Source organism: Oreochromis aureus, linkage group 1 (assembly GCF_013358895.1).
Source record: "Oreochromis aureus strain Israel breed Guangdong linkage group 1, ZZ_aureus, whole genome shotgun sequence".
In the NCBI taxonomy this organism is placed as follows: Eukaryota; Metazoa; Chordata; class Actinopteri; order Cichliformes; family Cichlidae; genus Oreochromis; species Oreochromis aureus.
In genome coordinates, this window is record NC_052942.1 from 18,662,649 (window position 1) to 18,687,785 (window position 25,137).

Genomic DNA, 25,137 nt, shown 5'->3' on the forward strand with positions numbered 1-25,137 from the left:
TGTATGCACCGTCTAAAATAAAGCCCCTTGTACATGATTTTTAAAAAATAATTAAATGGTGCAGCATTATTAATGCAGTACAACAATGTTATCACGTTGCAATCAAGCAAACGGTGTCAGTAGTGTGGTCTGAGTGAAGTGGCCTCACATTGCTTGTTGCTGTTTTTAGTGTTTCCTTCTAAGTGACCAAATACTAAATTATTGAGGCTGTTCAAATGCCATGGATCCTTTCAGGCCACATCCTGACTGAGTCACTTTAACTCCCATATTTACTCACTCACTGCTGCCCGCCCACCCACCTACCATCACTCTGAGGGGTATTACACAAATCTTACAGCTTTAAGCCAAAATCTAAACTCAAATACAAAGAACATATGGAGTGCGATTTTAATCATATTGTACGGCTTGCTACAAATATTTGAATATCTTGTATAATCTAAAGAAAAGTCCATCCAGGTCCAGTTCAATAGAAGGACATTCCTATTATTTTTTGGCACATTTCTCTTCTTCTTGCTGCTGTTATGTAACCTTAAAAACTACTGTGTAAGTACTGTGTAAGTACTCCTATTCAACTGAGACTTATTGTAAAGTGAATATCTTTGAGTTTAACATTTTTAGTTGTCCAAAACAAGATATCCAAAGACATCAGCTTGTAAAGAGACATTTGTGATTCCCTGACATTTCTGACTAAACTAAGTAAGTACTAATTAAAAAGCAACGAAAGATGAACTGATAAAGAAATCTAAGTGCTGCAGCCTCACAAAGGAGTGTTGAAATCAAAAGTAAACCTTGATGATCGCGTGAAGATATGGGCACAATTTCACATCTAAAACTTGAAATACCATGGAAAATGTTTGATTGCCATCTTTTCTTCAAAAAAGCCTACAAGCCCAAAGAGCCGGTCCCTTTTTCACACTGGATTAACTCCAAAAAGCATCTCGTGGTATCTATGTAAATTCTATTTATAGGTTGGTGTCCGAGCCTGGTCTTTTCTAACCCTTTGCTTTTTATAATGTTGCCATATCTGCTACATGTCTATAAATAACTCAATAGCCCTCAGAGGGTTTTGTAACACATGGAAAAAAAAACCTACTAGCGGTGGCAGTTACCCTTTGTCAGGAAATCTTTTAAATCTACACCTGCATTTAAAAAAAACTAATCTTAGTTATTCACTTCTGAGAACTGTGGAAACAATGGGACCTGCAGAGCTGAATATAAAGCTCAATCAAATTGTGAGAATCGCTTTGGCCAGCAGGTACACCGCAATACCTCCCCCTCCTCTGGTTTTCTCCCACCTCCCCCTCACACTCGCCCTCAATCTCTCTTCTCTCCTGTTCCAACGTCCCCTGCCACCCACGGAAAACGTGTGGATTCACAAGCGTGGGCTGATTTGATTTCTTTTTTGTCATATTTTCAAAAGCCAGTTCAAATCAGCAGCAAAGTCTACAGTTTTATCTTAAAGGTTTAGTTGTTATTTATAATGTAATACTCCGGCTCGGTGACCTTTTAATTATTTAATATCAACACATAGCATCTGTGTCTCTATATGTAAACAAGGCTGTCTGGAAATCTTTCAATGAGCAGATTTCCTGTGTGTTTTTCTTTTAATTTCTAATGAAAAATGTGTTAGTAGAGTGTGAAATGAGACCTCTTGTTCCTTTACTGAATCATCTACGTGAACACTATTTATTCACAGAGTCCCGTTTGTTCTCATCGCAAACTAAAATCACACAAAACGGGATTAGGTTAACACGATGTTTAGTTGGGGGAAGCCTTATTTCGCCTACGCGGTGTTCTAATACTGCTGTGCTCAGTAGGTGGTGGGACTAACTGCTGTTATGACACATACATAGAGAATCGTGTCCAAGAACCCACTCTATGCATCCTACCTCCCCTACTGTCTCAGATAAATGAAGCAGTCATGTCGGCATCTACTCAACTGTGACAAATCTTGTGTTTTACATGCTGACACCGTCCTTGGTGTGACAGATGCCGAAATCAACCTGCTGCTTAGCATGCGCTCTGCCATTGTCCTTCCCTGGGTAATAGTCAGTTATAAAAGTAAGTGTCGACTGCTGTTGTGATTACATTTTCTGAGTCTGCAATCAGATCCAACCAAGCTCCGGCTGGATTTTAAAATATGCAATCCAGACATTTATCAATTCGATTGCATCACCGCCGCTATGGGGGTTCATTGTAATTTGTTATCTATTGCATGTTTTTGATTCCCTAAAAACTTTGATTGTGTAACACAACCACTGAAACTACTTGAACTCAGGACTGCAATCTATTGAGACTCGAGTGGGAGTGAGGGTCCCAGTAGCTGCAAATGAATCAAAGCTCTTAAATGCTTCGAATTGTTAGCGTTCACACTCACATGAAATTTCATTATTTATTGTGGAATTAATTTGAGCCTCACTCGAACTCTGTCAAGGCCTCATGATCAGTGAGTAGTATTACAGATGATACTTGTATCAGTGTGGTGCCTCATCATACATTAGTCATTAGAAACCTGATTGTGTTAGAATAGCTCTGATTACAGTACATTAAATGTACTGTAATCAGAGCTTTTTAAATAACTTTTCTCCAATTGACAATTGAATGAAATGCAGCACACCTTGTGTTACCACCTCAGTATCAAATATCAGTGAAGGCTATCAGCAGGGAGTGTCCATGCTCCCTCAGGTGTTTATGATAAAATTTAGCTTAAAGTAAGCAAAATGCAAGGTGGTTGGGCGGCCATGTCAGTGTAGTAAAGTGATGGCTTTAGTGTTGTAAAAATGACAAAGATAACACAGTGTTACAGGCATAGAACTGTGTTTTTTCATCAGCAAGGTGATTTCCAAAGAGCTATTAGCAATAAACTTTAAATATCGCCACACACTGTGTAATCTTGAAAAAATGTGAAGAAATTGGACAAATGAAGAACAAATGTCAGGCAAGTGTCAGACCTGAAAAGACTATCTACAGTAGATGAACAGTATCTGGAAGTCATGTCCTTGAGAAATAGGAAAAAAAAATCAGTAGAGATGTCTGTGAAGGTTCTCAGTCATCCAGGTCATCGTAGTCTAAGGAGCTTGGAAAGAAAAGCGAAGAAGTCCAGACGCTTTTCTTTCCAAGCTCCTTAGACAATCAGTAGAGATGTAACACAGGACCTGAGAGATGCATCTGGCTCTGCAGCTGCTCCATCTACAGTTCACTGAAGCCTCACCAGAAATGGTCTCAATGTAAAGTTGGTTGTCAATAAGCCATTCTTAAGAAAGGGAAACAAGGATAAATGACTGAAGTGTCCCACATTATACAAGAATGTATATATACTGAATAGTTTGAACTGCATTTCAGTCACTGGTGTTGGAAATCTTGACAAAACTGATGGAATTATTTTTGATTTATTTTGAGAAATCAAAATATGATTTTGATTCACCATGCAATACCGTCTGGAAAATGTCTGCTTGGCAGTGGCTTTATTTTCCAGTATGGCATTGATCCCAAACACACTGCCAATGCAGTAAAAGCATACCTGAATAGAAAAACACACAGTGGCCTCCCCAGAGCCTGGACCTCAACATTACTGAAGCAGTGTGGGATCATCTTGACAGAGAACAGAACAAAAAGCACCCAACATCCAAAGAAGAGCTTTGAATGTCCTTCAAGAAGCCTGGCGAACTATTCCTGAAGACTACTTAAAAAAATGCCAAGAAAGCTGCTTAAGCTGCTGTGTTGAATATAAAGGTGGTTGTACCAAATATTGATTCGTAGCTTGTTTTTGCATTATTTACTGAATTTCAATGTTTGCACATTTCAACAAATCACTTCAACTATTTTCCATTTTTGTATAAAACATCAAGGAATGAGGGGTGTCTCAAGACTTTTGCACAGCACTTATCTTCTGTCTGCTTATTAAATAATGAGAAACTAGCTTCAGCTTTATTATTATAACATTGCCTGATTTGGGAGGTTTACTTGACGTTATTCAAGTACTGATTAGCATCATGCCGCAAGTGCTGCCAAGAGGTGCACAGCCACTCTTGACCAAGCTCAAACACAAGCTATCACAGAGACAGCACGTGCTTGGAAAACTGAAACATGGATGGAGGCGAAACAGATGATTTCATAGATGATTTGTATATAACTCTATACAAAAGAGTCAGTGCTCATCAATCACGTGTCTTTAAAGTTGCAAGTTCTCAAAGCACACAATAACACTGAAAGGCGGCCAGCTGTGTGAAGTGGCTTTGTGTATACAGAAGCATTGCATATGGGCAGTTATATCCAAAACAAGGGACGAGTGTGTGACAGTGAGTTGAGGAGATGCACATGCCCTGGGTTTGCATCAGCTGTGATACAACTGGGCTCTTGTCCTTGTTGGGTGCTGTTTGATTGCTACTAGGGCCCTTTCAGCCCATCTGCACAGCCCTCTGTCAGGGGGTTGTAAAGCAGAGTGGAAAATCCCCTTCAGCCTTCATCGTTAGTTTTGGCTGTGCTCTCTGTTCCCCATCAGTGTCAGCGCATTTAACTGGCTCCTTATCATGTAAACAAATGGTAGCTTAACTTGGTATTTATACATCTTACACGCACGGTCGCAAAGCTTTCTACGTTTACAGTTTGCTGCTCAATTTTCCTGCTGCGCCCAGATAAGAAACCATATTCGTGTTTAATTCACTTGCAGATATGTAGAACTGAGTACTCATAAAATGTTTGTATACATTTGTCTGTGCTAATTTAGGTCAAATGGAGTGGCAGTCAGGCAGAGTATGGTCTGGAGGGGGAGTTTCCAGAGATGCTCTTCACCATCAGCAGAGAAGGAGTCATTTATCTCAATGCCCCGCTGGACAGAGAGACACAAGACCAGGTCTGCACTGTGCGCCAAACATCTCCAGCACCTAATAAGAAATGACATTTCAAGATTAGAGTCAAAAATGTCTGAATTAATTCCTCTATTAAAGATTGAACCCTTTATTTCAATTTCTGAACCCACAGTATGTGAAAACTTTGATATCAAAGATGATGTGTGTTTGTCAGCTGATGTGTTTATAAAGATTGCCCTGATTTAAAAACTCGTCACACAGGTGCATGTCATTTATATTTAAACTAGCAGGATGACGTGATTCATTCACAAGTATTTTCACCATCTGATGACAAGATTATTATTTAAAAGCTGAACAATGAGAAGTGACAGGCTTATTGTCCCTAAAAAGGTTCTCGTGTTGTTCATTGGAAGAAAGTCCCTGTTTTTAATTAACTCTCCTATTACTTACAACTTAATGGCTTTTTTATTGTAGGAACCCTGGTACACATTACTTCAGCAAAGCTGAGCACTGAGTCACAGCCTAATTACAAACCAAAACCTGAAAAGTGCTCTATTCATTAAATATATTCTGCCTGTGACAAGAAGTTTGTTGTATAATGGCTCTAAACATCACGAATCTGAAAGTCTTCATTGCAAATCTGTCTCACTTTAGATCAAAGGAAAGATCATCCTTTGTGTCAGGATTACAAATTAAAGTCCATGTGTTTGCATTTTGCTCTCAAGCTTTGCAGACAACCTAAGCTCCTGTGAGCTTTGAATGACTCAGTGAGCAGAATATTCTGGCACAGATGCACCAAAGAAAAGCACAGAAAGACTGAGCTACATTGGGTGATGTGATTATTGTTAAAACGCAGTGTTCTAGCACATTACCCTGTCTTTTTCTTCAGTGACCTTTCAGTGGAAGTTTGAAAACGCTTTTTTAAACTGGTGTCTCAGGGGTTTAATACAGTCTGTCATAAACAGGAAGCTCAAACTGATACAATGACTTCCTCTTATATTTATTCAAGACTTTTTAAAAAGTTTTTTAAGGTTATATATATTAAAGTATTTAAGGAAAACCAATGAGGCTTTGAAAAAACGTAAGATGTTGTTTGGTGTGCTGCTACCACTGGTAAAAGAAGTTACAAAAGTTACATTTGTATATTTGATTTTAAGAGCTGTGAAAAGTGCTTAAGAACCAAAAAATGCCAGAAGACTCTTAATCTGAATACAGCTTTGCTCTTTTATTTAATAGTAAATAGTATTTTCTTCATTTTTGTAACTAAGTTGTTGAAATCTATTCTACATACTTTTATAGATACTAGAAACCATTCAGGAATTGTAGTGTGCAGTTTTTTATCAGTGTGTGCTAAAATACGGGACTTTGCACAAATGCTGAACATCTAATATTTTATCTAGCCAATACTTAAGACATTGTTGAATGGATCTGCCCCAAATTCCATATCCTGGTTCATTTTGATAATAAGAAAGGCCAGTGAAAATTTCAGGTTTTTGTCTTTAAAATTTTTTGAGATATTCATGTTTAAACATTGTTTCCAAAACGCTTTGAAAGTGGGTTGAAGGACAATTTTTCAAAAAAAAACAAAAACTATTTGAATGAGAATCAGAATCATCTTTTATTTGTGCACACAGACATTGAATGTGACTCCAGTTCCCTTTGCTTTCTTCAAGCAAGACAAAAAAATTCATAGCACTCATTGTATATGTTCACTGGACCATAACATTTTTACACAAATTTGAAATGGTTAAGCAGGAAATGTGCAAATAAATGGCTGATTTGAGATGAGATAGAAACTAGAAAACCAGAACCTCAACAAAATCGGCAAAAATAAACCAGGATCAAAAAGTGAACATTTACTCATATTGCAGAAATGTATACTATCATGTACAGAGGAACACTTTACAGTCGTTAGTAGTCTAATGGGCATGTAATCCCTTTTTTTTGTCTGCTGCTAGAATGTTAATGGGAGTGTGGGTTGCATGACTCCTAAGCCACAGTGTTAAGGGTACCACATGTGACCAGATATTTTCCTCTCTGCTTTTTCTTCTTTTTTCACCTTTGCTTCTTACTTAGTTTCATATCAGCATTGTGGTTGAGCGTCCCGACGGTAGGGAGATTGCCAAACCTGTGGAGCTGAGGGTGATGGTGGGTGACGCTAACGATAACAGGCCCACATTTCCACAGGCACAGTACCATACTGTGGTGAAAGAACTGGCCGCTCGAGGTAACACATACAGGTTTTGGGTGATTTTTTTGTTTGGTTTTTTTCACTCATGCAAGTCATACTTTTCCTATTCCAACTAATCAGATTACAGTGGAATATTAAGATACTGCATCACACAGGCTGTGTGCTTTAAGACCACACACCAAAATCAAAGAAATACTATTTCTTTGGCCAAAATACAATCTTTGCATGTAAAACATCTTTAAAAAAAAAACTTGTCTTACAAGTAATGATGATAATAAAGCAACACAGTGAATTTGAATAGTCATTTTCTAGAATTATTTTATAATAAGAGTACTCTTTCACAGCTTAGTGCAAAAACACAGCCTGAATGCAATGTTGTTGTGATGAAAGGGTGGAGAGTGCCAGATACATTTTGTGAAAGCAGATTGGGATCTTTGCCAGGACACAGGGGAAGCACCAACACTCCTCCTGTGCTCCTAAAAAGCACACGGTGGGTTGTAACGTATCAGGTCCTTGGCATAAAAGCTTTTGTTGGTGCTTTAAAACATTCTGATTCGGGGAAATGAATTACACAGGGCAATCTGTTAATCTAAATGGAATCACTGAGTGAGGATTATATGAGAAAGCTATTGTTATACGCTCTCCCTATTTTAAAGCAGTGTGCTGTGGGACTTGTCATTTTAGCTTATCTTGTTGTTAGTTGACAAAAGAGTTAAAAGAGAGAAAAAAGAAAAGGAGAACTCAAACTTCAAAAGGATTTGAAATTTGCCAAAGAAAAACAGTATGTACAATTCATTATACATTATATACATTTTTTTTAAATATAAATAGTGTAGAAAACCCTTTTTTATAGCTCTAACTGAAAATATTGTCTGATGATAAATCAGAGAGCCTCCTCCTGCTCTTTATTCATATATTTTTTCCTGCAGGGACAGAAATCCTGACAGTGCAAGCGGCCGATAATGATGACCCTAAGACAGACAATGTACGAATCTTCTACCGTTTAGTTGGACAAATTCCAGAGAGTCCTCGTGCCCTCTTCAGAGTGGACCGTGACTCAGGGGTCATCTCGGTCCAAGCGGATAGTATGGAGGGCACGGCACCGCAGTACACTCTAACCATCACTGCTGAGGATGCCAAAGGTGACTATGTATAATGCAAAATACAGCCTTAGCTATAGTGCAATTTTCATGAATAGGAAACTGTAGTGTTTATCTTGTACTCTAGGGAGTTAAAGAGAGGAAGTATAGCAGTGACACAAACAGGTACATCAATGATAATTATATGTAAAACATTTCATCTTTCATAATGACTATAATAGGCAAAAGTTAATTACCTTTGTGAGCAAGTGTGTCAGTAGCCTCCCTTGAGATTTCCGGGAGATGTATATATGTTAGCCTCTAGGGTGACAGATGATGTGATCTGCATGACTCATGGACTCAGGGTGTGACGAAGGCTAACATGAGGTACTTGCTGTTCCTTCAGCATTCTTAATTTGTCAGAAGGGCTGACCTGAGTCACTAACAGAAGCTGTGGTCCTGTCCCTGGCAGGTCTGAACAGTTCCTGCACTGTGGTTGTGACGGTGCAGGATGAGAACAACAACCCACCGGTGTTCTCCCAACACGAGGTACGAGAACACGTGTTCAAACAGTTACTTGCACAGAGAGATTAGGACGCCTTTCACGCATTGATCTGTTTGGGGCAATATAAACAATAGCTTTGGAAAAATGGCAGGCTAAACATCATCCGTGGATTTTGGACTGTGAATGCGCTTCGCAGGTCACTGATCTAATTTTCCTGGCGGGGAACTAGATATGGCCTCTAATCTCAGGCTTATAGAGATGGCATTATGTTATTGGAAGACTTTTATTCGGCTCTCTGTACTCCAAGTGGACAGTGTTTTTAGAGTTTAATCTGATAAAGCTTTCTTTAGAGACAAATTTCCACTCATTTATTTATAGGTCAATCTACAGCAGGCTACATCATGATTACACAGATCCTTCCAGTGTCGTTAACATGGCAGAAATTGTATAAGAAGCAGTGTTATCTTAGCCATTACAATCTCACAGAAAGTTCTGTGAGCATGGCATCATAAATACTGCAGCTCCAGGCCCACTGTGTAATTGGCCAGTGGTTTTCTGTGAAGGAAGGTTTAATTTTGGTCAAGGACAGAAGAGCCTTGGCATGAATGTCCAGATCAATCAAAGATTTGACATAACACCTGACACTGTGTTATTCTTTACATCCACGCCCAGTGTAATGGACACTTAGGGATTTTAATCAAACAGCTTTCAAACATTGCTGGATGATCATTACAAAGCTGTTAAAAACAAATGCACACTTGTTCAGATAATCGTTACCACAGACACACAAACACAGAGGTGGAAAATGCTCTTGAACAGGTCACGCCTGAGTAGTGCAGCTTTTTCCATGGCAGTGCAGCCCTATAGGGGGTGATGTGGGAGGTGAGTGGTGACAGGACTGGGTTCAGCAACCCTGTGGATGGGGCAGCCAGATCACAGGCGTGGTTGCTTCTCTAGAGGACATCCAGGAGTGGCAGATTAAACGGCTGTCTAAACACAGAGAGGTTCACAAATAAAGGTCAGCTCACACCAGGGGGGCAAGAGGGGGCAAATGTATATTGTCACACGCAGTCACCCATCGTCTCAATAGAAAATTGGGCAATCGGTCATCACTGGCATTTATTGGTGACCGCACAATCTTAACATCAACAGCTTGGTGGCAAAAGCTGCACTGCCTTTGACAAGAAATAAATAATCATTATCATTATTTAGCATTTAGTGGGGCTGTTATTACAAACCCAGGTTCATTTATATAACACCAATTCACAACAACTGGCGCCTCAATATTAGAGAAAAAACCAAAACAATTTAATGATCCCAGTGGAGAAAGTCTTTTGCGATGGTGGGAAGAAAGAAATCCCTTTTAAAAGGAAGAGGCAGTTGGCAGAATAAGGCACAGATATCTACTGCTAGCACATGACAAACACATTACAAAACAATGAGTTTACCCTGCCTTATTAGCCTGTTTCTGGTCTTTTTTTAAAAATAACCCTCTTTGTTTTTAAAATTTTTTCAGGGACCAGACCATAAGTGGGCATCCGAGACAAACTTACTCTTCTTTCTATCGTGTGTCTCTAAGGTGTCCAGTTTATGGCCTTATTCAGATTTATTCACATTAAAGGGCAGAGTGCAAGTACTGATGTGTCCTCAGCATATACAGTACAGTACAAATTAAATGTGGGCAAATGAGAGATCCTCATGGGGGTTTTTCACCCAAGACACATTTTAAAACATGCAAACAGTGTAAAGAGGGGCTCTCTGAGGACTATCATTTAGAGATCTTTGATTTAAATTGCCCATTTATTGGTGGAAAAATCATATGAAGTCCTTAATTTCACAATTTGAAAACTGGTAAAAGTTATGGAACTTAAAACTGTAGATTACCTTCAGTTTTAGTAGTAATAGTAATATGTTTTTCATGCCCTTTTTTATTAAAGGGTCCTGTGTTTCTCATATGCCCTTTTGAATTTTAATTTAAAAACAATTGGCAAGGCATGGGAGCAGGGGCATCACCAAGGGGGCCCTACAATGAATTCCTAAATTCATTGTAGGCTGTTTGTAGAATTTTAGAATTTAATTCCTAAATTCCTGCATGTACAATTTTTGTCATTCGTATTGCATCACTTTGTATGTCCCTCACGATTTCTCGTCGTCATCCCCTTCCCTTCGCTGCGCCCCTGCGCTGTTCTGTTTTTGGTGTGCCACCATATTTTTATATGGCCACCCCTTTAAAACTATTCTAGAGGCACCCCTGCAGGAGAGGTTTTCCTTAAAAAGGGTCAGGTCAGTGAAGACTCATGTGAGCTGAGAACGTTGAGGTCCGTTTTTTAAAAAAAATGCAAATTGCTTACATACACGTTTCCACTTTTTTAATAAGGATAGTGTTTTTCTTCTTAGTGATCATTCACTCTGTGTTTTCTCCCCATCAGTACGGACCCTTTCACATCCCAGAGGATGCCCTGGTGGGTACGACAGTGACAGCTGTGCTGGCGAGGGATGCAGATGTTCGAGGTGGAGACAGCTGGCAGGTGGACTACCGTTTAGAGTCTGGAGATGAAGAGGACGTCTTTTCATTAGTGACAGATAAGCAGACCAATGAGGTCTCACTTGTCCTCTCGAAGGTGAACAACACCAAATACACTGAAGTTCTACACTCATACATTTGACCACCAAGATCAGCTAAAAACATGATTCAGTGTCCATCAGTCTGAATGAAACTCTCTTTTTATTCTGTTTTGAGAGGAGAGACAATACAAAGATTATTTCCTCTCAGGGACACAGATATTAATGTCAAGGACAATTTTTGGCATAGTTGCTTGTATCTGTCCTTGCAGCTTGTGCATGTCCCAAGAGATTATTCACCGACAGTCACAGAAAACTAACCTCATTTTATAAATGCATGATTTTAATATCACCCTATGTAGATATTATGCATTGAAAGACAGTTGGAAAAGGATTTTCAGAAATGTCCAAATTTTAGTCCCGCATGCCTAAAATAAAAAGCCCTGCACGACATTGCCGTAATCTCTCCTGTCCCCGGGGTGCATCACCCTTCGCCTGCCTCCTATAATCCAACAGGGCATTTTAGGGAGACATGTGGGAATTAATGTGTGTCTCTGTGTGTATACTCTAATGGTCTGCACTCTGTGAGTGGCCAGGCAGGAGACAGTCTATTATTTTCAACCTCTTGTGGGAGTTGATGAATGTGATTGAACTGTGAGCTGCACAGGCCCCTCTGAGATAAAGCAGAGCATTTCCAAAAGCTAAAAATGGATCTCGATCTATTATTTCAGTTTAACAGACAATGGCTTGTTTTCAAAAGTGATGTCATGCAGTTTAAATTCCTGTCTCTATGAGTAGCTCTTACATTGACCTTGTGAGATATCACTATAGCGAACGCTGCATCACCAGAAAGGATACTGTAGATTAGTTAGCTTACCGTAGTAAAAATTAAAGCTTAAATCTTCCACAAGTAAAGCCCCAGTGGATTAAAATGCACTTAAGCAAATCCTTTAATTCACCAGATTACAGCGTGAGGTCAGCACTAGAAAGCAGACACATTTCATTATTAGAAATTGCAAAGCCAAATGAATAATTAGATTGTGTGAGCAGATACTAATGGCATTTTACCACACAGGCTGGAGAGTGAACGAACTAAGCAAAGTGATGGGATCAAATCAGTGTGGAAAAAATTGGTGACATCGCATTGAATGAAAAAATGAATCATAAACATTTTGTAAAAGAAGCGTTAACTGGAACTTCTGTTGAAATTAACGTGAGACTGGGCTTTCAGAGGTTTGAGTTACTGGTTTCATAAATATATACACTCGCTGGCCACATCATTAGCAAATACCTGGTTGGACCTTCTTTGACCTTCAGGATTGTCTTAATTCTTCATGACAAAGATTCAACAAGGTACTGAAAACATTCCTTAGAGATTTTGGTTCATACTGACATGATAGCATCGCACAGTTGCAGCAAATTTGTTAGTACTGCATCCATTATGTAAGATCTGGTCACTGTGGGGGCCAATTGAGTAAAGTGAAGTCAACGCTATGTTCAAGAAACCAGTGGCCATAAAAGGACAAACATTTTCAGCAGCAATACTCAGGTAGGCTGTAGCACTGAAGTACTAAGGGGCCCAATTGTGCCAAGAAAATATCACCACACACCATTACATCACCACCAGCAGCCTGAACTGTTGATGCAAAATAGGATGGAGCCATGCTTTCATGTTCATGTTCAGCTAAATGGTACAGCAGAAACCCAAACTCATCAGACCAGGCAATGTTTTCTCATTTTCTACAGCATATCCAGTTGCGCCTGTATGAATTGTAGCCTCAGTTTCCTCTTCTCAGCTGACACAGTTGGCATTCACTGTGATCTGCTGCTGTAGCCCATCTGCTTCAAGATTTAACAAAATACTCTTCTGTATACTTTGGTTATAACAAGTGGGTATCTGAGTTACTGTTGCCTTAATATAAGTTCAAAACAGTTTGCACATTTTCTTCTGACCTCTGGCATCAACAAGGCATTTTTACTCAGAGAGCTGGATTTTTCTCTTTTCCAGACCATTCCCTGTAAACCTTACGGTTGGTCGTGTGGGAAAATCCCAGTAGATCAGCAGCTACTGGTTTACTCAGACCAGCCCATCTTGCACCAACAATCATGCCACATTCAAAGTCACTTAAACTGCCTTTCTTTCCCATTCTGATGCTCAGTTTGAACTTCAGCAGGTCGTCTTAACTATGTCTACATGCACAAATGCACTGAGTTGCTGTGAAGCTTTTGGCTGATTTATTTCTGTAAATGAGCAGTTGAACAGACGTCTCTATTAGGTGTACCTAGTAAAGTGACTGGGGATTGTATAGATATGTATGTGTGTGCAAAACAATTCATTCTGACTAGCCTCAATATTTTTCTTACACCAAGAGAGACTGAAGATCTATCATCTAACAATCTAACATTGTTATCCCTTTAAGAGTTTAGCCTGTAAAGAAGGAGAAATAAACAGATGTGTAAATATATATTTAAATGGTGATACTCTTCATGTTTTGAAGAGAGATACTACAGTACTGTTGCTTTTACAGTTTTATGTATATCAATATGTGTATCAAATTATTACAAATACACAAATGTGGTAAATGTTGATGCTTTTTTGAAACATATGAGGATATTTATTTTGGTGGTGTTTAAATATTGGGTATTACTGTAATTTAAGCTAATAAGTATTTACAGCAAGAACACGATGCTACTCTAAAGGCACTTAATTCATGCTTTAGGGTGAAAAAAAAAGAGTAGCATCATCAGGTGAGTAACACCAGGGTCCATACACATGCTCTCATACGCTGATACACACTGAGCAGTTTGATGTGTCACTTCCAGTTAACAGCAGTACTCATCTATCCTCCAAGGTTTGCGTTTTTTTCTCCCTGGTAACAAAGACAAGTGTACTCAGCAGGATGATGTCAGGCAGTGCCAGTTTGCTGATGTCTTGTTTTATGGGGGAAAAAGAAAACATGTTTACTGGCAAATCCTGACAACAAAAACAAGCTTCAGGGGAGGATTCAAAAGATTACACTGAATGAAATCAGTTGTGCCCAGCTGTAATAAAGACTGAGTGATGGGATTCATTTTTCCTTCAGCTGGGTTGTTTTGCCTCTAAAATCTGTAAAATCACAGTATTTTTCCATCTTTTCATCATCCCACTGTGAATCTATTTTTTAAATCCTACAATCAGAGTCAGAAGGTTAGAGTTACTATTTTAGTGCACAGATTATGGTAATCCTATCACTTTGAAACTGCCAGTATTTGGACCTATAAATAGCACATACTGTCACCCCAGAGGATACAACAAAGTTATTATTCAGGGTTAGGTTTATTTATTTTTTAAATTATTATTAAATTAATTTTATGCCCTTTCATAAATTTACAGAAAGAAAGTCTTAACTTCAACAATAAAGCAGTGTGTTCAGTTTATAATGTATTATCTTTTCCACTGTCATGCCCTAGTTGCTCAAACAGCATCATGGAAAATCTTTCACTGGTGGCTCACTGAATCAATTGTTTTTTTTTCTCTGTATCTACACTGTCTAGAAATATAGTAACACTTCCAGTAAATCCAGTTTCCTTTGGCCTAAGATAAGGGGACTAGACACAGGGGGGGTATACTGTGTACCTCTCCTGCTGGCAAAAAGGACATGCTGTTTTTTGACTTTCTGTTTAGTGTGGTTACACTTGAACCTTCAAAAATAAATCTACTTTTATCACATTTAGGCTCATATGAAAGAGTAATGTAGGGCACAGCATCAGCAGTGCCTGTTTTAACTCAAGGACAAACCTGGAACTGAAAAAATAATTAATACTAAAATATATCAATGCCTGCGTCACACCGTACGACACTTAGGTCTGGCTCCAGCACCCCCAGCGACCCTGAACTGGATAAGCTGAAGAAAAGCAGAAGAAAATGGATGGATGAATGGCATGTAGCTTATTGAACAGAAAAGCTATTATAAAAGTGACTGAGAAACTTGGGCTTGAGTCACGCAGCTGCAGTGAACAAACACCGTTACAGAGAGTCCTCGTCATTGATTTGTTTCATGTGAATCAATACAGAAAAGGATAGACCACACAAATATGTCTATCTCTTCTTTCTCCTTGCATTTACCTGTATTGCTGCCATGCTTCATCCAGTAATCAATATTCTTGATTTCTTTCTTAATGATCTGAAATTGGCTTTCCGCTCACTCTGAATGTGATTGTGTTTATTGCTTTCTCTTTCTGTGACGTTTTGTGGCAGTTTACGCAGTACTTTGCAAATTCTGCTTCTTCTATTGTGGAGGTAGTTGTCTAATGCACTGTTGTGAATTAAATTAAGTAATACTTAAATAACACTTTGTGAAACTTGTTGTGCGCACGCATCTTTTCACAGGTGTTGGACTTTGAGCGCGAGAGTGAGTACATCCTCGTGCTCAGTGCCCAGAATCCAGTTGCCTTAGTCCGTGGCCGATACGGCCCCGCATCCACAGCAACGGTCTCCATTTATGTTGACGACGTGAACGAGGGTCCGATCCTGTCTCAAAGCCATTATGAGGTGACTGTGAGAGAAGGGGAGGAACCAGGACGGGTTATTGCCACCATCCGAGGTTACGACCCCGATTCTCACCCAATAAGGTAACTAATTTAAGCTGGGAGGGGTGTGAAATTCCATGTTTTTAATTTTACAGAGCTATTGATGTTTTTCTGGTACAGATATTCTCTTCAAGGGGACACCAAGAAATACTTTTCAATTGGGAAGTATTCTGGTGAGCTAAAGACTGTGCAGGCCTTGGACAGGGAGGAGAACAGCACATACACCATGGAGGTCATTGCAGTGGATGGACGTAAGATCATTTCCATCATTGAGTATGCAACACAACGGTTTGATTAAAGGCAGACTCAGCGTCCAAGGCATAGATTTAGTCAATTATTTTTTTCTTAAAGGCTTACTTCATGTCTGGGGAAACCTGATCTTTATATGTTAAAAAGTCTAGTGTACAATAGTTTGTTTGGTTTTTTTTAGTTTTGGTCTTTTTACATCTCTTGCATCCATCTTAGGAAACTCCTCCCTGTCTGCGTCCACCCTGGTGACTGTCCATATCCTGGATGTGAATGACAACAGTCCAGTGCTGGTAGGCGATTACTCCTGGAAGTACCTGTGTACACCTCGCTTGGAGGACCAAGCTTTGGTGCTTGCATCACGGGACAGTGATGGACCGCAGCATGGAGGACGACTTAATTTCTCCCTCCGCAGCGATGTCACAGTTCGACGTACCTGGAAGCTAACACCTATTAACGGTAGGGTGAATACAAACTGGGTAAAAGTCCAGTCAACACATAGCATACAATGTGATTCACAGTGAAAAGACAGGCGGAATAAATAATGTACTACTGCTAGAAGAAACTCCCCTAAGCTGCTTCTGATAAATTGTATGTAACCAAACACACTCAAAAAAATTAAAATAGTTTTTTTCTACCTTCCAAACTTGGACTTGAAAGTTGTTCTGTTATCTTTTTTTTTCAGAAAGGTGAAGTCAGATGATTTTGGTTGCCAACATGGTCTGAAAGTGAGCCAGAGTGGATGTAACAGTGAGCTCAAATAGGCCCACAAATCATAACTAAAAAGAGTCTTCACTAAGTGAAATGAATCACCAGTAAACCCCCTCTCCAAAAGCAATAAGTCAGATTACCAGCCTTGAAAAAGCTCTATCTAGTAACAGTAGACGATGTGAGCCAAAGCTACTGACCTGAGTTCTTTAACATGGAAAAATTAGACCCTATCAGGCAGTTTGTGAAGGTGTACGTGAATGGTGTGTCTTTCTTGTCTGTGTAAATTGATAATCTGCTCTGATTAATGTTGAGCTTAAGGAAGTTAACTTGTTGGAGAGGACAAGTTGTTGCCTTCCAGCCAAATGGATTTTGTGGAGGGGATAAATCGAATTTTAAATACAGCCAGTGGACATCTAATTTTCCACAGTGTGCCAAATGTTTTGCATTATTTTTCTTACATGAATCAAAATCAGTGAATTGCCATCAAGAGAAGAGATGTGCAAAATGCCCTGATTTATTTTCTTCCTGAAAAACATCTCCAGCCCTATCTGAGATGCTAGGTATAATATATTATAATTATCCTTTTTTTGCAGTTGTAACTACTTGTGTTGTGCTCACTGAATACAAACTATTACTGCAATGACGTCTGTCATTAAGTCATTCACACAGCTCAACCGCTTCCCTCTCAGTTTTTTTTTATCTTTTTCACTCCCCTGTTCCTGTTGGTATTGATTGAGCCCAGCTGTAATTATATCTTGTCTGTAATTTCTTTCACGTCACCGCTGGTTTCCTGCCAACTAATGGAGGCTAAAATAGGAATTTCCCAGAATGCTTTGCACCTGGTCATAGTCAGTAATGGTTTTAGCAATAAATGTGTGCTTTTGTCTGTCTGATTTTGCAGCAAACTTGTCTATTTTTTTTTTTTATTTTCTTTTAAATTACGATTACCTCAACCTCCAGTGAATGAAAGAGCAGATCTGAGTGTGCGTGAGTAGTACAGCCATTCATCTCAAGTCTTTTGGGAAGCTGAGTGACAGTTCTTTTCACCGAAGACATTCAGTTAATCAAACGGCATGTTCGTGTTCCTTTTTCGTACGCTCTTAATGGCTGTTCACAGCTGTAAGGGGAAATGCTTTTTTCATCACAAGCTTTCAGAATAGCTCTGGTCAGGGTAGGTGGCTGGTCACACTTCGAACTTATAAAATGTCACGTCAGATTTGACACAGTGCAGGCAGAGGATAAATAGATCAACATTAACAGCCTCTGCAGAAGTGCTGCACAGGTCCTGTTTCCCTCGCTGACAAATGGAACATGAAGGGGGATGATGGTAAGGTGCAATTGGACAGTTTAAGACTATCAGATAAGAGTTCAAACAGCTTGATAATATGCTTCTCTTTACAGGACAGGGTTCTTACGTCATGCAGCCAGGCTTGTGTTTTAGCCTGATTTACAGAGATAAGATAAAGAGTCACAGGCTCCAGACCACTCCATACAGAGCCCCATCAGACTCTTTCTACTTGCTCTTTATTCATACAGTTGTATGGATGTGTTTGGCCTTGGTTTTTCTTCCTTTGGTTATTAGAACTTAAAAAGTACTTGTATACTTGTTGTATGTGATCATTTTTTTTCATAAAAATAGTTGCTGTTTACTGCTGTTGGATGCAACAGGAAAATAAAGCTTTTAAGCTTTTCACAGCTGACAAGTACCAGGTTCATTTGTTATTGTGTTAAGTCATCATAAATGTAATGTATAAATGTAATCTATAAAACAGTCTCTATCACTTTTCTGCACCAACTAACAAGTGTTTTGTCCTTCAGATACTCACACCAACCTGTCCTTAAATATCCCATACCTGCCCCCTGATGTCTACATCGTGCCCTTCACCATCTCTGACAGCAGCTCTCCTCCCAGGAGCACCTTCATACACTTGCCAGGTAATGCTGACACCTCTGCTGATAAGCTAAAGCGAGTACATAGAGGTTCTGGGACAAGAGTGCTGGAACAATCAATAGAGATCAACCCCAGTGTGCCAGCTTGTCCTAGTGCTGCTCTTGTTTATTAATGATGCAATGGTGCTTTACAAATGATTTTTCCAGGCTCGTGATTACACAGCTCTCTTAAGATTGTGTTCTGCCTAATATAACCATTTTGACATTTCATAACACAACATCACACATCTTGCACACTGGTTAGGATAAACTACAGTCACATGAAAAAGAAATTTTTCACATGAGCCTATGCAGCACTGTGGAAAGCTAAGTACTCCATATCTCCATAATGCTGCTACTCAAATGCACTTAACTGATCATCAACACATCTGAGCACCGTTATAAAAGCACGAGTTTTGCCTGCTTGCTGGTCTGGAGCGATTACATGTGTGTTAATACAATGACACAGACGTCCCAGCAAATTCCCCCCATGGTCAGACTGTGCAATGTTATGAGAAACTCCAAAAAAACACAAGAGCTACAACTCTTATAAATATTGATGTTCATGACAGTACAATTCGAAATAAACTGAACATGTATGGCTTGTTTGGAAGGTTGCTGGGAGAAAGCCTCTTATCTCTAAAAGGAACATAGCTCAGCTTATGTTCGCAGCACTTCGTTTGAGTAAACTCCAAGACTTTTGGAACTGTGTACTTTGGAGAAATGAGACCAAAGTGAAGCTGTTTGGCCATAATGCACAGTGCCACATTTGGCAAACACCAAGTACAGCGTATCAGCACAAACATCTCATACCAACTGTCTAGCAAAGTGGTGGAAGGATGACGATGTCAAGGCTCAGACTCAGACCTGGACTCAAACAGAAAGGTAAAAGTTCAGCAGGATTATTGCTGGCTTCCAAGTAAACAGGGATTTATGCAAGGCAGTTATGTCTGAGTCGAGCTGGTGGAGGGGCAAACAAAGATAGCCACAGATTTCTCCTCGTGGGTAAAAACCACTCAAGGCTCGTCACAGGGAGTCTCAGGACTGGGAGCATCTGCACAAGAGACAACCAAAAGAGCCAAACACCCTGGTAAGCGCAATGATTTGGCAATGACTGAGGGATTTCTTCAGCCTTGAGTATCAGGAAAGTAACAACCGGTTGCATACAGAGGAGCTCCCCTCTAAAACAAACTGATAGAGTTAAGCCATACACACAATACACACAGAAAGGAGAGAGAGGGAGAAAAAACAGGACACAACAGAGAGGAAATGACAGGTTGGCACAGGAGGACCAGGGGATTCACGACAGATGAAGCATTCTAGAGGTGACTAAAACTTGGTCACAAGACAGTGATCCCAAGCACTTGTCTTGTGACCCAAGCCCAGACTGTAACCCAACTGAAATACTGTGGCAGGACCTTAAAGATCGCTGTGCATAATATGTGTAGCAATGCGAGAGACTGTTAAAGTCATACAGAAAATGGTTATTTCAAGTTATTGCTGCTGTGATTCAACAAGCTGTTGAATCACCTTTTTTTTTCACAGGACTACGTGGAGTCCTGTGAAATCTTTCTTTTTCACACACAATATAACTATATAGAGAAGAAAATTTTGTTTATAATGGGTTGTTTTGAAATTATCAAGTGACTCCAAAACTTTATGCTCCTCACAAGCAACTAGATAAATTTACTGCATCTTCAATATGTGCTAACATAGTTATTTTCTTTTTCAAATGGCCAGTCAGCCTTTAAATATGATAGGTTGGGATTAGAAATATGAGTAATGGTTGCTGAAAATGATCCTTTTAATCCCTATGAAGATATTACATTAATACACCTGCATTATTTTTAATGACTGTAGTTACCATATATGACTCCTTGCTTGATTATGAGACTAGAAACCATATGTAGTATTGTAACAATATCAAAGTTTGATAAAAAAGTATTTTAATAACCTTCAATAACACTCCAGGGTCACGGTTTTCAATTTTCAGGTATTTCCATGAATGTAAAGGAAAAATTGTCATTTAAAGTATATCTGGATAATTTCATATTATATGAATTAGTCTAGTTTTAATTTCAGAATAATTTCTAAGTGACCACAAATGTTTGAGTGGTATTGTAAATTATCTGTTTTATTTCCCTGTACACACTATTCTTTAACTATCTAAATCCACTGGTTATAACAGCCAATATTTGTATTTATAGTAAAAACTTTATGCATAACCTAAATTTTCTCAAGGAATCACAAAACGACACATCAATCCTGAATCAAACTGTGTTTTGATGTGTTAAAAATCCCTGATTTGTGAGTTGTGTGTTTGCTATCTCTCCTGTTAGTGACTGTGTGTCCTTGCAATGTCAGAGGGAACTGCAAAATGGCTGCCAAGCAGCTGGAGGGCATGCCAACTATACAGTCTGCAGTCGGCATTTTGCTTGGCACCTTTGCAGTCATAGGTAAGCAGGACAAAAGCAGTTTGACTGCTATTAAAGTCTATTGAAAAATAAGTGGGAATGTAATATAAGCCTTATTATAAAATCTAGAAAAGTAGGATTTAATCATCTTTGAGAGGTCTTGGAGTTGCATCTGAATTAGCAATAAAACAGTGATATAAATGCAGTGTTGATTTTTTGTCCTTCCAGGAGTGATCCTCATTGTTGTATTTGTGAGACTGTCCTACCAGAACCCCAAAGAGCCAAGCAAGACTAACCAGGAGAGAGTTCCCCTTAAGATTTCAATCTAACTATCCTGTATTGTCCTACTTACTGGACAAACATGACAATCTTGTTTCAGGGCAATAAATTCATTACGTGACCGTGAATGTCTTTAAAATGAATGTACACTTCACTTGCAGTTTTAAGTTCATATGTATGCAAAGTATGTTTTAGTTTAGTGTAGAGCTCTAATGTATGTTACATGCTTAAGTCTGTGCTTCCACATGATGTGAGCTTATCTTCTAAGTTTGTCTGTTTTTTGTTATTGCTGTAGAGCTGTTAAAATCTTATAAAATGGTGCCCAGTTACTATAACAAGAAAAGTTACTAATTGGTCTGGAAAATCTCTCTAAAATATAAGAATCAAAGAATAATGTTACGTGAAGGAGTTACATTTTTCTAAAAGGGATTATTTTGTAATATTGATTCTACACTTTTGTAATTTGTAACACGTTACTCATTATGTTAAACACATCTGATCATAACATTATAATGCCATTTCTTTGAATCTTATAAAAAAAACATTTGCTGGAAATACAAAAGTGTGGGGAACGTGTGACTCTCAATGCTGACATGTGATTTTATGTTACTTAACACGTGAGTAGAAATAAAAAATGTTTTAAGTGCCGTATATCTGCATAATTTATTTACACCCCAATCAAGAATGCAATGGTTTGCAGATCTTATAAACACAAATTTTATTCACAATACCACAAAGAAAACATAACAAATCTTTAAACTGAGACTTTTTACTATTGCATGAAAAATATTAGCTCATTTTGAATTTGATGCCATCAACATGTCCCAAAAATGTTAAGGCAGGACAATGAAAGTCTGCAAAAGAGTGTAAATGCAAAATTAAAAAGCAAAAAAAGCGGTCAGTAACAGAGATGGGCAGTAACGTGTAATCTGATTACTTTTTTCAAGTAACGAGTAAAGTAAGGAAAAGTCTCTTTTTAAAAGAGACTTTAAAAAAGAGACTTGTCCTCTGTGAAAAACGGTAATTAGATTACCGTTACTTTCCCATAAGCACGCTGCGTTACTGCGTTACTAAAACCGTGATTTTTTTGCGAGAGTGTCTCATGACAATGACGTAAGCGAGTGCGACAATCGTGGCAACAGCTGTGTGCAGATCAACAATGGATAATATATCGAGTGCGGGAGAGAGTATGAGCGTGCAGCGTTTAAAGCGTGGAAGTACTGACCTTACTTTGAGTTTGATTCCGTAAAAAGTGAGAAAAACATTAGTGTCCGCTGTTCACTGCGTGGGAAGAAAACTTCTTTTTACAGCGAAAAAACCCCTTAACTTCCGAGCAAGCGCCGAGTGGCTACCACGGAATGAGAAATTCACAGAGAAACACGCGGACTCTTCCACTGACCGCTGCGGCACACCTGCACCAGGGCAAACATCCGCCTGCTATACAGGTGAAAATAGAGCAACAGGACCGCTGAGTCTTTGATTTTATTTATTTTCTGCTGTGTTTCACTTGCATTTATTTGAAAGACTGACTGTAAACACAAAAAAATATTTTATGTGCTGGAATGTGCAGAAAATAGGTTTAAATGTTAAACAAATTTCTTCCAGTCAGAGAATGTTGCATATAATTTAATTTTTGCTTGATGCATAAAGTTAAAAGATTAAAACTAATAAAACAAGTTTTAAAAAGAGACTTTTCCATTTGATTACATTTTGTATGATGGATTATGCAGAAAAAGTAGAATTGGGCTGAAAGATCTATCACTTTATCACCTATTCAGGTTGTAAATCATGTTTTTAAAAAGTAACTAAGTAACTAGGTAATTAATTACTTTTGAAAATAAGTAATCAGTAAAGTAATGGGATTACTTTTGGGGGGGAGGTAATCAGTAATTAGTTACTGATTACTTTTTTCAAGTAACTTGACCAACACTGATCAGTAACATGATTGGGCATTTCAGGGAGGCAAAAAACTGCATCTACTGCATTGTGGAACATCTCATCATATCTACTGTACATAACATCATCAAAAGATTTAAAGATTCTGGAAAATTCTCTGTGTGCAAGCAACAAGGCTGAAAATCAGTATTGGATGCCTGTTATCCTTGTGCCCTTAGGCAACACGGCATTAAAAATAGGCATGATTCTGTCATGGAAATCACTGCATGGGCTCAGGAACAACAGTTCAGTTCAGTGTACCATCCACAAAGGCAGTTGAAGCTCCATCATGCAAAGAAGAAGCCATATGTGATCATGATCCATAAACACCTCTGTCTTCTCTGGGACAAAGCACATTTAAAATGGGATGAGGCAGTCAGATTCATCTGACCACAGAACCGTGAATTTATTTTTATTTATTTTATTAATTTAATTCTAAAATTAAAATTCTTTTTTCAATTCAAGTCAATTGTATTCATACAGCGCCAAATCATAACGACATTCACCTCAAAGCGGTTTATATTGACCCTACAGTAATACATACAGAGAAATTGAAAGAAAATCCAGAACCGTTAAGCAGTTAGAATCCTATATCAGACAAAAATCCGACTCCTCAGTTCCTAGATTTTTCTTGACAATTTCCACAGTGTCCCAAGTTTTTTGCAGTTAGGATTGCATGTATTTAGCGCTGTTATTATTATTATATTGTATTATTCACATATACGAGCCTCTTATACCTGAATGAATCATCAGTCACTTCCTGTGGCAACCTACCGTCTTCCAAGTTATAATCCAAACCACTTTTCATCTCATGAGACAGCATAAATTTGACCTGTGAGTGTAACCACATTAGCAGCATGCTCCAGTTTCTGTAATTGAGGCTTTTCAAATGCTGACCTAGACGACCGAATCGGCAAGCAAAGCTATATTCAGACCATAGTGCTGCTATGAATAGCTCAGCAAGGTCCACTGAATGACATTCACGCAGCAGAGTCCAGTGAAGTCACCAAGCTTTCATTCACAAAAGACAAAGCTTTACATCTTTAAAAAGATGTTGCACTGCTTATTTACAGATGACCAAATATACCATCAAACTGCTTTATTAATCTTATGAGTCACTTTCAGCTGGAAAATATACACTTTCTAGGGACACATACCTGAAAATACAGTTATTTTCTCACTAAATGTGTATATTGGAATTTAAAAATCACAGATAGAAAATAAAAATGGAATACATGTTTCAGTTGTTTTCTTTTTAAATTTGTTTCCCAGGTTAGTTGGTAGACTATTGTGAAGTAAATTGCACACATTTAATATTCTGGGCGTCATGAAATTTAAAAACAATACAGCAACAATGGAAAAAAACTTGATAATAAATCCAAAAATAGCCTCATTTACATATTCTCCATCAAAACACGAGTATAAAAACTGGATGCTCGCCTAACTGAACATATTCAATGTGCACTGACTCACCAGATATACAGACAATGCTTACGATGGCCTACGCACGCACTGCCCGTTTATATTAGTCTATTTATATCTCTGGCTAACGGTTCCAATCAAAGCAAGCTCAAAGTTAAAAAAAAAAACAACTAACTGACAACCGCCCTGAGGCAGATGAGAGCAGTGGGGTAGGGATTAGCTTGTGACATGGGGTCAAACGTTAGGCGGTAATAGCCTTCAACTTTAGCCTTGAAGTGTTCCCGCAAATCTTCAGATGACAGGGATGGCTCAGCTGGCTGATTTGGGGTGCAAGGCCACGGAGAGATGTGGGGTGAGATTTCAAATGACTTCAAGCAATCTTGGGAAACGAGAGATAACTCGCTGTATACAGACGGACAGGAAAGCACAGAAAGAGTGCAGAGCACTGGCCGGTTTTCCCCAAGTGGCTGGCCGGTTTTCCATTGCT

At 38.8% G+C, this 25,137-nt stretch overlaps 1 protein-coding gene across 1 annotated transcript in view; it reads left to right on the forward strand.

The window, feature by feature from the left end:
- cdh16 (cadherin 16, KSP-cadherin) overlaps positions 1 to 21,938 on the forward strand; it is a 28,095-nt gene extending 6,157 nt beyond the window's left edge. Inside the window, exons 8-18 of the mRNA XM_039609630.1 lie at positions 4,727 to 4,852; positions 6,885 to 7,035; positions 7,929 to 8,141; positions 8,551 to 8,627; positions 11,013 to 11,204; positions 15,515 to 15,756; positions 15,835 to 15,965; positions 16,180 to 16,419; positions 18,490 to 18,606; positions 20,940 to 21,056; positions 21,243 to 21,938. Of these exons, the coding sequence (XP_039465564.1) occupies positions 4,727 to 4,852; positions 6,885 to 7,035; positions 7,929 to 8,141; positions 8,551 to 8,627; positions 11,013 to 11,204; positions 15,515 to 15,756; positions 15,835 to 15,965; positions 16,180 to 16,419; positions 18,490 to 18,606; positions 20,940 to 21,056; positions 21,243 to 21,343 (1,707 nt within the window). The 3' untranslated portion in view covers positions 21,344 to 21,938. The remainder of the gene's footprint in view (positions 1 to 4,726; positions 4,853 to 6,884; positions 7,036 to 7,928; positions 8,142 to 8,550; positions 8,628 to 11,012; positions 11,205 to 15,514; positions 15,757 to 15,834; positions 15,966 to 16,179; positions 16,420 to 18,489; positions 18,607 to 20,939; positions 21,057 to 21,242) is intronic.
- Positions 21,939 to 25,137: the final 3,199 nt, after the last annotated feature.